General features: G+C 43.9%; 1 protein-coding gene across 1 annotated transcript in view; it reads right to left on the minus strand.

The window, feature by feature from the left end:
• Window positions 1-12,583, minus strand: part of ADAMTS16 (ADAM metallopeptidase with thrombospondin type 1 motif 16) — a 148,689-nt gene that overhangs the window by 88,584 nt on the left and 47,522 nt on the right. Inside the window, exon 9 of the mRNA XM_077879512.1 lies at window positions 7,367-7,504. Within this exon, the coding sequence (XP_077735638.1) occupies window positions 7,367-7,504 (138 nt within the window). The remainder of the gene's footprint in view (window positions 1-7,366; window positions 7,505-12,583) is intronic.

Raw genomic sequence — 12,583 nt, forward strand, 5'->3', positions numbered from 1 at the left:
GGTGGAATGCGGAAAGGAAAAGCCACTGTGCAAACAATCCACCATAGTATCCACATGAACAAAACGTGTTTTGACTCTGTTGCATGCCGCAGACAGAAGTCAGTGGCCTACATGTGATAAGCCAAACCATAATGCTTGTATATCATGTGGGAGAATATATTTGTGACTCTGGGTAAGCAGAGCTTTTTTATTCCAGCAACCCACAAAAAATACTAACCCTAAAGGAAATGTATGGATTAATTTGGACTCTGTTGCAAAAAGAGGGATGCCCGGGTGGCTCAGTGGTTAAGTGTCTGCCTTTAGCTCAGGTTGTGATGCTGGGGTCCTGGGATTGAGTCCTTCATCGGTCTCCCTGCAGGGAGCCTGCTTCTCCCTCTGCCTGTGTCTCTGCCTTTCATGAATAAATAAATGAAATCTTTTAAGAAAACCTGTTAACCAAAAGTCACCATTAAATGAGTAAATACCAAGTCATAGAGTGACAGAAGATACTTACCTAATACATATTTTCCATAATGGACAACGTGTTCAGAATGTATAATGTGCTCCCATCAAGAGACAAGAAAAAATAAAGGAACTTAATTCACAAGAGATTTGAGCAGGCACTTCACAAAAGATTATTCAAATGACCATTAAACATGTAAAAAGATATTCATTCTCTTTAGTGACCACTTTGCTCTGCCACTTATACACAAGCAAAATGGCTAAAATGGAAAAGACCAACAAGACCAAGTGTTGGCAAGGGTTCAGGGCCATGTGAACACTCATAACTGTGGACATGTGACTTTGCACAACCCTGTAGGGAAGTTGTTGGGTGTTGTCTCCTAACACTGCAGACTGCATATTTACAACCCTAAAGTTCCAGTCCTACATATGATCATATATATACACACACACATAGACACACATATACGTATACATAATATTAAATTTTATTTATATATTTTATATATACATATATACATATGTATATATAATATTAAATTTTATTATTAAATAAATTTTTGTTCAATTATTATTATAAATAATATTAAATAATGCTATTTTTTATGCAGCAACAAGGATGAATCTCATAATCATGATGTTTAGCCAAAGACTCCAGATACAGAGTAGTAGGTAACTCATGATTCCGTTCATAGAAAGTTCAGAAACAGGCAAAACTAACCTATGGTGTCCTGCATTAGTAGAATGGTCATCTCTGGGGAGGAGGGAAATGATGATGAGAGTAAGCACCCCAGAGGGTGATCACTGTGCTCTGTAACTTTTTATACAGGTTGGTTAACACATCTATCACCTCACATACTTGGATTTGTGACTGTTGTATCATGAGAACTTTTTTTTTAAGTAGGCTCCACACTTGGTATGGAGCCCAATGTGAGGCTCAAACTCATGACCCTGTGATCAAGACCTGAGCTGAGATGAAAAGTTGGACACTTAACTGACTGAACCACCCAGGCGCTCCAAGAGAACTTTTAAGATCTACTCTCCTAGCAGCTTTCAAACATAGAATACAGGGCTGTTCACCAGTCACCATGCTGTGCATGAGAGCCCCCAGAACCCATTCATCTTAGAACTGCTGGTTCTTCTGGGAAGAAGTTACACTACAACGCACTATGTGAGTTCATTCACTGAGCTGCACCCTTAAATTTTGTGCTTTTCTGCAGATCTTTTTAATCACCACAAAAATAATGTTAATAAAAAACAAGGCAAGGTCAAAGGTACCAGAGTGATATTTCAAAATCCTTTTCCTGCTCTAACTGACCAGCCATAACATGTGAGAGAGCTTGAGAGATCTGACAGTTGTCTCCCCTCCTTGCCCAAGTCAGGAACAGGGGCCCTCGGAACAGATTATGTGACTTGCCAACGTCAAGGCCTTCCCAGACATGAATGATAGAGACACGATCAGCATGTCAGCTCTGATTTCGTGGGCTGCTCTTTCCACCACAGGGCAGAGCCCGTTCTCCAATCTCACTGCGGAAACCACGGACAGCTGTGGCTTGGTTTTTCTCATGATGAACACTGTACAGCAGGGCAAGATATGAAGTGAAATGTGTTCTTTCCATTACACCCCAAAACATGCTTAATGGGCTCTTGGGTCAAATCAAATTTTCTCATTGACAAAGGTGGTATGGGGCACGGCAGGGGATCCACGCACCCCTCAAGCTCCTGGTTGCCAGCGAGGGCCCTTTACCCCATGGACTGAAAATAGGATCATGGGGTCAGAGGGGAGGCATGTTCACTAATGTGTAGTACATGATTCAAATTTTTAAAAAGTAAATTGAAGATGAGTCCCTGCTGTTAATGTTATTGCTTTAAAATAATGAGCTAAAATTTCCCTCGTCCTCGGCCTCCTGGACACAGACATGAGTAAAGAGATGAGGTCTGTGTCTGTTCCTAGGAAATGACACATGACTTCACTGACTAGGTTGATGAATTTACTCCAAACATGTATCTATCCTTCTTGACTACCAACTGTGGAGAAAGTTGTGCTGACAACTTTGGACCAGTTGACTTCCTTTTTTTTTTTTTTTTTCTATATTTTTCTTCCACGTACCAAATGCTAATAAGGGAAAGTGGACTCATCTTTAAAAGTTAGCCACTTATCCTTACTCATTGTTGGGATCATATCCAAAGAGCCACCTAATTGGTAGAGAACATAACGGGATTGTGATTACTTGGAAAGCAGGAAGTCAGCAAACATGTCAAAGAAGATAGTCTCTGATTCATTAAACCAAAGAGACATCACTGCTAACACAGTGTAGACATGTCCGATTCACGACTGGTCATCCCAAGAAAAAGAAAGCTTGAGTGAATTTGACAACAGGAGGCTCTCTTGGAAAATTTACTCTTTCAAGAAAACAAATTTGAGCATGTATAATCCTGCATATCTGTTTATAATCATGTGGCCCAGCAAAATTGGCAAAGTTCTTGAAAATAAAAGTTTATTACTGAATCGCCACACAAGGGTTTTACGGACTGACACAAAAACAAATGAGCACACTTGAGCAGACATCGAACCGTCCTGGGATCCCAGAGCAAACATGTCTTTGAACCACACTCTTGGCAACCCCTGCTGGGACTACAGTCTGATTTGAAGATCACAGCCCATATCTAATGTCATCAAAACAAGTGTTCTCTAAGCATATAACTATTCTCTTTCCATGAGTTCTCCTATAGTTCTTGGCAGCTTAAAAACCTTATCTGGATTCTTTCATGATGCTGATTCTAACTGTACACCCAAATCTCGCATCCTGTGCTTTCCAGGCTGTCTGGGTACATTTCAAAAAAATTAATAGTGATTCTTTTCATCAAAACCACAGAGATGAAAAAGCTGTCAAAATTTTGAAAAATAATCTAGAAAAGTATAGAAAGGATCTGTGATATAGAAAACGCCAATGGGAACTTATATTTATGCTCTTTTTTTATTACAGAAAGCAGAATTCTTCACTCACGTGCGTGTGTGTGTGCGCGCGCGCACACACACACACACACTAAACAAATCTGAACAGCTGCAAGAATCAGCTACAAACAACGCTAACAATGCCCAACCTGACTCCATAAGAACCCAGCACAGGGTACAGCAAATGTTGAAAGGACCTGGATGTGTCATGTCACTTGTAGAATGATGCTAACACTGTCTTTTCTGGTAATAGAAGTAATAGAAAAACAATCAAGCCTATGTTACTAGAATAAAGATTTATATTACCAAGAGACAGATATTACCCACAAAACTCTCACTCTTCTTGGGAGGCATAAAATATGGAAGACAGCCATCTTTCCCTTAGGCGGTAAAATATCTTGACTGATGTGAAGTCTCATCATAAGAACACGAGGAAAGACCTCAGAAGGTTCAGAAGACTTGCTACAAGGTCATCTGGAGGACTGAGGGGACAGGCAGCGAGGAAGGGAAACAAGCCCCGGGCTTGAGGCTCCACGTGGGTGCAGGGAGTGGTCTGTGATAATGAACAAACGGGCGTATAACCAACAGAAATACCCACATGACCCCGTCCCGAGGTGTTCTAGAGACAAGACAATGTAATTTGTGCAACAGAAAAAAAAGGGAAGGAGAGGTTTTATTGAAAAAATAATAAAGAAAGAGAAAAAGGGAAGGAGAAAATAAAGAAAACCTAAAACCCAAGGTGAGGAGCTCAGTAGAGGCCAGTGGAAGCCTGAATGGCGTCTATAGGGTACAGTAGGAGTGGGATACTTTTGCCACTAATTCCTAGCTTGGAAGAACTAGTTCTGGGCTTTTACTGTAGGAACGTGCACCGGTTGCACTTGGAAGGTAGATATCTGGCAGCTAAGCTGGTGGCTCCTGGGAGTTGCCAATCTGTTTCTCCTCCTCCAGTTCTGGTCCAGCCAGCATGGGTCATGCACCCTGGGGCCACACCTCCACTCCATGTTCCCTATTCAGTGGCTGGCATCATGTTGGGGCAAAAACAGGAGAGGTAGAGGCATATGTCCTGGTGTCTGGGACTGGCCCAGGATGGACTCCCCCTAGCGTGGGCTCCAGAGGAGGGTAGAAGGGGGGAGCCATCAGGCAACGTGGGTTAGTGTGCCCACCGTAACCACTGAGGTATTTTCTACCAATGTTTTTATTTTGTGTGACTATTAGTACTTACAAGCACTCACTCTATGACATATAATTTGTTACAAGTATGTGAAATATATTTTATATAGCAGATGCATAAAGAGTATTCTGTAAATATAAAGGATGTGTATAAAATATATAGAGACGTCTATCACTGCAGGCACTTGGATAGACCTATAGTTCTGTATATATATAGACACAGTTTCATTTCTTTTAAAGAATTCTGTGCTGGCAAAAGCCTCACTTTCCTTGAAATGTTGGTATTTGCCCTATTTTGTGTTACTGTGAATAGATTTGATCTCCTTTCTTGCTTTGCTTCCTAGAAAGACTTCTGCCCAATTTCAAGCTTCAAAATCACAGCCAGGGATCCCTGGGTGGCGCAGCGGTTTGGCGCCTGCCTTTGGTCCAGGGCGTGATCCTGGAGACCCGGGATCGAATCCCACGTCGGGCTCCCGGTGCATGGAGTCTGCTTCTCCCTCAGCCTGTGTCTCTGCCTCTCTTGCTCTCTCTCTCTGTGTGACTATCATAAATAAATAAAAATTAAAAAAAAACAAAAACAAAAACAAAATCACAGCCAAAGTCTGTATTTTAAGATTGATATAATTCTGTTTTTTTGTTTTTCATTTTTTATTTTCATTTGCTCTTCCTGTTCATCTGTCAATTCTAATTTTGTTTAAGATTTTATTTATTTATTCATGAGAGACACAGAGAGAGAGGCAGAGATACAGGCGAAGGGAGAAGTAGGTTCCATGCAGGGAGCCTGATGTAGGACTCAATCTTAGGACCCCAGGATCACAACCTGAGCCGAAAGCAGACGCTCAACCACTGAGCCATCCAGGTGTCCCCACCCCTACTTTTTTTTAAGAGAGAGAGCGTGCATGAGTGCAGACGGGCAGGGGGAGAGAGAGAAGCCCAAGCAGGCTCCACATCCAGTGCAGAGCCCAATATGGGGCTCAATCCCTGAGATCATGACCTGAGCCAAAATCAAGAGTCAGATGCTTAACTGACTGAGCCACCCAGGTGCCCCTAAAGACTTTTTTGTATGTTTTCTTGTCATAATCTGCTCCAAGTTCTTAAAGTAAGGTGATTTGGTTTGTTAGCTTTGTCCAAGCACATATCACCGACACAAGAGTGCTAACTCTCAAACCTTCCTTGATGAATCTCAGAAATGTGAACCCATTTAATGGAGAACTAACCGCGGCGGCCCCTTTCCTGCCAGCACTGACGCATTTGGGGAATAAGGAAGCACATGCTTTGTGTCTCCTTGACAGGAATCAGTGGATTATTGAGAGTCGGCATGTTCGTCAGAGAGGGAGCATAAGCCTTCTGTGTGTCTGGCAAACTACATTTCTGTACAACAAATACACATGTCCTCCCTGCTGAGCAAAAGCAGGTCTCCTTGCCAGGGCCAGGGCAACAGTAATGTTCCCGAAATGACATAGGTGGAAAGGGGTGTGTCTGCCACGAGGAACAGAATCTTGGGACCGCAGTGGGTTGCAGGTGCCACTGCTGGGGCCCCAGAGAACCCACTCAGAAGGGACGAGAAGGAGGGAATGCTGGGAGCCTAAGCTGCTTCTCAGAGGAGGTCACCTTCCCAGAGTTAAAAGCTACTTTCCACATGAAGGAAGACAGTCTCCCATCTTTTTCAAATTCAAACAAGTCAGTGTGTTAAGATAACAAAAGTAGAGGCTCTGATTTCAACAGAAGTGCTGTTGCTGGGCTGTTTGCATCCAGGCTTCCTGGGAGCAGAGGGGGAGAGGCCGGGGCCAGGGGCCGGGGCCAGGATGCCCACACCGAAATCTGGGTTCCGTTTCCCCCGTGGCAGGAGCTGGGGCCAACAATGGGCACACGTGGGCCTCTGTCTCTCCCCTCGGAGCACAGGGGCAGACGACATTCCTGACCCAGCCCCTTGCAATGTGGGCCGTCAGCTGCGTCCTTGCTGCCAGGAACACAGCCCTGTCCTGCACGCCCTCCTCGGCCCCCTCCTGCCCTGGGAACTGCTGGCTGCTGTGCACAACTAACTCCTATAAGAAGCAGCAGCTGCAGGATGGGAGGACCCCGTGCAGCAGACTTGTTGACCTGTGTAGGAAGATGGTGCGAGTCAGAAATAAGGCTCGAGCCTTAAGCTGAAAACAAACTCCAAACTCAACGTCCTGGAGATTTGGGGGACAATCAGTCTTACTAGCAGATCTAAGGCTGCTCCTTAAAGTCCCTTCTTTCTCTAAAAGGTTTAAAATCTCCTGACTATCTTTTTCAGGAGGTCAAAGTATTGACTATGCTTGTGCTATCATAAAAGTTTCCAAAAATAATTATTAAAATTGTGAGATTTTAGAAACAGGCTAAGGTTTCTTCTTCTAATAAGAAATGCAGTTTGTGGAAAAGCAACCCCCACCCAAAAAAAATCCCCAAAAGTTACATGTGCTGTTTTCCCACTCTGTGCATGGCAGGTCTTCCAATCCATGAATAAAAAATGTTTAGTTACGGAAGTGAGAATTTAAAACAACTCAGCATTAGTGACAAATACTTTGATTTGGTAAGTATCTTGGGTTTCCTTTGAGTCTAAAGGTCAAATGATGTTGGCTCAAGCCTGCAGGACTTGGCGCTCAAAGGAAATGTTTGGCAAACTTCTTGGCCAAGTGAATGTCTCAAGACACCTTCGAATGGGAACCATCTTGGGAAGTCACAGCCACGCCTGGGCTGCTTGGATAGAATCAGGCTGATCAGGGAGGGATCTATAAGGGCGCTAAGGGACATACAACCAGCTCCAGGAGTTCATACCTTAGAAATTTGTGCAGGTACTGGCGGCTGCAGGGTGACCAGGAGAAGACCCCGTTGCGTCCTGCCAATGTAGGGGACATGATGTTGCCCTCAGACTTTTTGCACATGTTCCCTTCTCCATCATGGACCATGCCGAAGCTACGAGAGAAAGAAATGATTCTTTCAAAACAAAGAACAGCATCAATGACCTAATATATTCTAGCAAACACACATGCCAATGCTGTGGACGCCTCCCTTCTGGGTGCCAGACAGGCAGAAATAAAATGTCTGTACAGCCAAATGGTGGACAGTAGAGCTACCATTTGGTCAGTTGTTTGAAAGAGCACACCAACAGAAAATGGAGCACACGTCCAGATGTCTGCTAAAGACAGATGTTCTAATTATTTTTTAAAAAAATTTCAAGTGGGGTGTGGAGGGCAGGTCACTTGATCTTGATAATGCTGACAGTGTTCTATAGTGCTTCATCTCTCTACACTCTTTTCTGCTCACCGGGAATTTTTAGAACTTCCAGGTGTTTGTCAGAAACACAAATGTGGGTTCCCCAGGTGACTTGGATGCCTCCTATAACTGGAGAGCTGACTTCCTCTTGCAGGTCCCCTGCGATGCTGACACTTTGTCCCTAATCCCGCCAGGGGCTACTCCACCTCACGCCAGGTCTGCACTGCTGGGACGGTCACAGCTGGACCACATTCCTTGCGTCCCTTTGGAAGAAGTAGCTCCATGGGGTGTTCTGGCTGCCTTTATGTGCGGGAATTGCTTAAAGGTACACCTGTTGCTCCTCCCTAAAAATCAGACCATCTGGGACTCAAGCTACATTGGCTCTTAGAGTCCTTAACAGGATCCTTTACAGATGGGCCAATTCCACAATGTCAACTGGCACCCCCTCACTGTCACTTGAGAAAGCTCTAGCCCTATGCCTATAAGAATGCCATTCACTAAGTCATTACATCTCTCCACCAAATCAGCTTCTTCTTAACTGCCTAGAGCTTTGGCCTGTAGGGGCGTCTCAGGTTGCCATCTTCATCTACCCTAGAAAAGCACAACTAACTGCCTCAGGGAGAAAGCCTGGGGGATTTGAGAGCTCTATTTGACCCTGAAGACTTCCCATTAGGGCAAATATATTCTTAGAGAGTCGAGTCATTGCTGGCCATTAATGTCTGTCTAGTACCTGCCAAATCACTGTATGGATTCTTAGATAATGGGGTTCCACATGAGTGGGGTACAGGGCAAAGGGGAAGGCCAGGGGCAAAGCAATGAAGGGCAAGATGGCTACTGGGCTTGAGGACATTCTTCCACCAAGAATCCCATGACAAGAGGAGGCAGGGACAGAAGACTCTAAGCACCAGGGAAACGGGCTCCAACAGTGGGCCAGGGAATCTGCACTTGCTACTGAGGCTAAAGACACAGTTTCCCACTTAATGGCTTGCTAATAGAGATTTAATAGTATCAGCAAAAATAACAGCTAACACTTGTAAGCACTCACTAGTTTTCAAGCCGGATATTAACCACATTATTTGTATTTTCTAACTTGAACCTCCTGAAAAAGCCTATAAAGTACATAGAATATCGTGCCACCAAGAATGAGGACTGGAGGGGCCCGTGCCCACCATCTCAGAGTCAGAACTGGGACCTGACACTCCGGACAACAGAGCCCAGGCAGGACCCGGGCAAGAGCGTAACACGAGCACGATTGAAGGGCGTATCCAAGGAAATCTGGCGTGCAAACATTGTTGAATTTCTGCAAAATTCCTGCTCAGTACCAAGGGTGATGCAGATGGAGTCATTTCAGCCTCCACCCATCCTCTGAAGTTCTATTAAAAGCAATCAATCAAGGCCAGGGTAACCATATAGCAGAGGAAATGTGTCATGGCTACGAAAGGGATTCAGCCTGTAATCACATATGGGTGGCTGCCTTGGGGAGGAAGTTAGGAAAACGAATGACCAGGGTACCCTCTTTTAGGTGGCCCTTGACCTATGAAGATGTGGTTTGGGGTACCCGAGATAAATTTGCTACCACTCTGCCTACATTTCTAAGGAAATGAGAGCCACAACAGCCCTGGTCCGGCGACATGTGGGTCTTAAACTTTTCAATCTAAGGTATTTTCAATGATTCTTTTTAGAATTGATTCTCAAACTCTGCTGTGTGTCAAAATACCTGAGAAATGCAGCACATAGTGTAGCACCTCAGAGCCCTTCCTGGTAGATTTTTTTATTTAGTAGCTTGGGAGTTAGGCTCTGGTATTTGGGTGTATTCTAATGCAGTAAAGTAATCCCGATGATGCCCACCCAAATCTCAGCATGACTACTGACACAAAGACAACTTTGTGAGTTGTCTTTCCAAGAAGTACGATGCCCATATATTGTACTGTGATGGATGCCAGTACATTAGCATGAAAAGTACCACACAGTGATCACATTTGATAGCAACATTAATAAAGTCATGGAAGGATGAACAGAACATATTTTGAAGATAAGGCTGGTATTTTGGCAACCAAGAAATATAATAACTATTCAAGTTATTCATACCATTTTCTTTGCTTCCGTGAACCATAGTATTTCTTTTTTTTTTTTTTTTATAATTTTTTTTTATTTATTTATGATAGTCACACACAGAGAGAGAGAGAGAGGCAGAGACACAGGCAGAGGGAGAAGCAGGCTCCATGCACCAGGAGCCTGATGTGGGATTCGATCCTGGGTCTTCAGGATCGCGCCCTGGGCCAAAGGCAGGCGCCAAACTGCTGCGCCGCCCAGGGATCCCGAACCATAGTATTTCATTCAAAGTTTTTATCACCCCATATGTTGTAACAGTATATACTGTTTTCTTTCCCATCTACTAGCTTTTAAGTTTCTAGAGGACAGAGGTTCTTCTTATCCATGCTCAGCCCCAGGCCAGTACACTCACTAGCCCAAAACAGGTTCTCCACTGATGTTTGTTGCATAAATAAGACCAACCTTTCAGCTATAACGCCCACTCAAATACCCAAGTGTAAACATAATTTCAGATTAAACTGGACTTGAGAATTATATTCAGAGTGCAATGCTTTTAATGTCTCTACAGTATGTTTTGAGTGATTCCATTGCAGCAGCAAATATTCCCTTATTACTAATGAGTTACCTGAAATGATGAATGGCCACATCTTGTTAGAGGTTGTATCAACTATCTCAGACTATTCAGACAGCAGTAGTTAAGGAAACAAGAAACTCTTTGAAGTAAACATGTCATCCGGATGGTTAAATCACACCCTTGGTGCCATGACACTGCCATAAGTGGACCTAGGTATCAGAGCTCTGATGTGGACTTTCCAAGAAGCACACCCCCTCAACTCCCACCCTTGAGAGGGAAGAAGCTGATGTGGACACAGCATCAGGCAGGTCTCGGGGGTTGGGGCAGGTCAAGCAACCAAAAAAGGGGAGGCTGAGCAGCTGGGGGCCTCGATCAGGGTCTTACCTCTGTCATTCACAAGCAATTGGATTTGAGGCAATTTACTTAAGTCACCAGGCCTCATTTTCCTTATCTATATAATAAAACCTTGCTCTAATATTGCACAGAAGACCTGGCACTATGCATATTGCAAAGGAAAATCCTTAACTTCTATCCATTTCCTGATTCAAATGTGATCTTGCTCATTTTACTCACTACCCACATGTTACTTGTATACATACGTATGGTGTGCGTGTGTGTGTGTGTGTGTGTGTGTGCAGCCAAAAGTCAATAGGTGTCAAATACTTTTTGGATTCAGGAACAAAAAGTCTTAGGAGGTACAAAAAATAAAATTTGTAAGGAATGACCCACAACCTGCTGGGCTCCCTAGAGGGCAATCTTACAATCTCTGGCCAGAAGATCTTTATGATATTCTATAAGCCTTCAGAATCACTGGTGCCTCCCTGACCCAGCTATAGGGACTCAGGTTGAGTCAGGTTGATGACGCAGCACAGCCACAACTCGGGGAGGTTTACACCTCACCATCAAATGTGTGAAAGGGCATCTAACCTCACCAGCCAAGCCTGCTTGAGCTAACTGTATTAGGAAGCCAATTCTGCTTCTTTCGGGACTTCCCTGGTCCTCCCTTATGTGGCCTCTTGCAATGCCTACAGCCTGCATGGCCCGATCTTTGCACACCATATCTATTTTGTCTTTCTGTTAAGACTCTTGGAGGGGGTGAATCACTAGTCTTTTCATAGAACCCCACACAATGTTTTGCTGGCAGGATGGAAATTGTACCCAGTGAATGGGGTCAATATATGCGGGAGAAGACAGGTGGCAGAATGATGGGTCCTGAATACTCCTAAGCACAGCAAATATGTTTTAATATTGTCTTGATAGTCTGAAACGATAATGCAAGTTAAGCATTTAAGCCTGTGTTGTATGCTATGAATGCTCAGCTCAACCAATACACTTTAAATTGCTCTTGCAAACACATGCAGAGGATCTCAGACTCTCTTGGTTTTGCAGATGGAAGCCTAGGCAAGAGAAGAAAAGGCAACACGCACTGCTGGCTGCCGAGCTGCAGGAGAACCATGTGGATCCAGAATCCCAGGCTTAAGGTCCTACTCCTCGATTGCATGACTTCCTTAGTACACAGGGATTTCCAAATGGACTCATGCCATTCAGGTGACTTGTCCTCCAAAACCTGTAGCTCTGAGCTCAATGTGTCTATGCTGATTTTCAACAACTGCGTCTAGCAACCTGCACATCCTATGCAAAGTGATTGAACATGCCAGGATGCTTATGCTACACCACTGGTTTAGGAACGATCCCGACTCAATCCCGCATCCTAAAGGAGAACACACATCCTCACTGCTGGCTCCATCTCCCTTCCTTTCCCAACACAAATCCAAACACTGGTTCTTAGCGATTCCCTATGGAAGTCAGATTTCTTAGTGAAACCACAAGATGCCCTGACATGAAAATAACTGGACTTAGTAGAAGAAATTGGCTGGACATCCACAGAGATCTTTCTTTGAGTCAAAGGTTAGAAAACCTCTGGCTGAAAAGCCTGGAGTAAAAGTACACCTCCAACTTCAGTAATATCCTCTGAATGTAAACAAACCTGAAGAAGTAAAATTAACCTGTAAGACAGGATGTTTTATAAAGTCCTAACAGATGTAAGATTACTTATTAATCCTTAAGGTGCAGAACTCAAAAAATAGACTCCCCTTGGAGTTCGTTGACAGACATGCTGTTGATGTTATGATGCTTGATCCAAGCACCAAAGC

The sequence above is a fragment of the Canis aureus genome, chromosome 31, assembly GCF_053574225.1.
Source record: "Canis aureus isolate CA01 chromosome 31, VMU_Caureus_v.1.0, whole genome shotgun sequence".
NCBI lineage: Eukaryota > Metazoa > Chordata > Mammalia > Carnivora > Canidae > Canis > Canis aureus.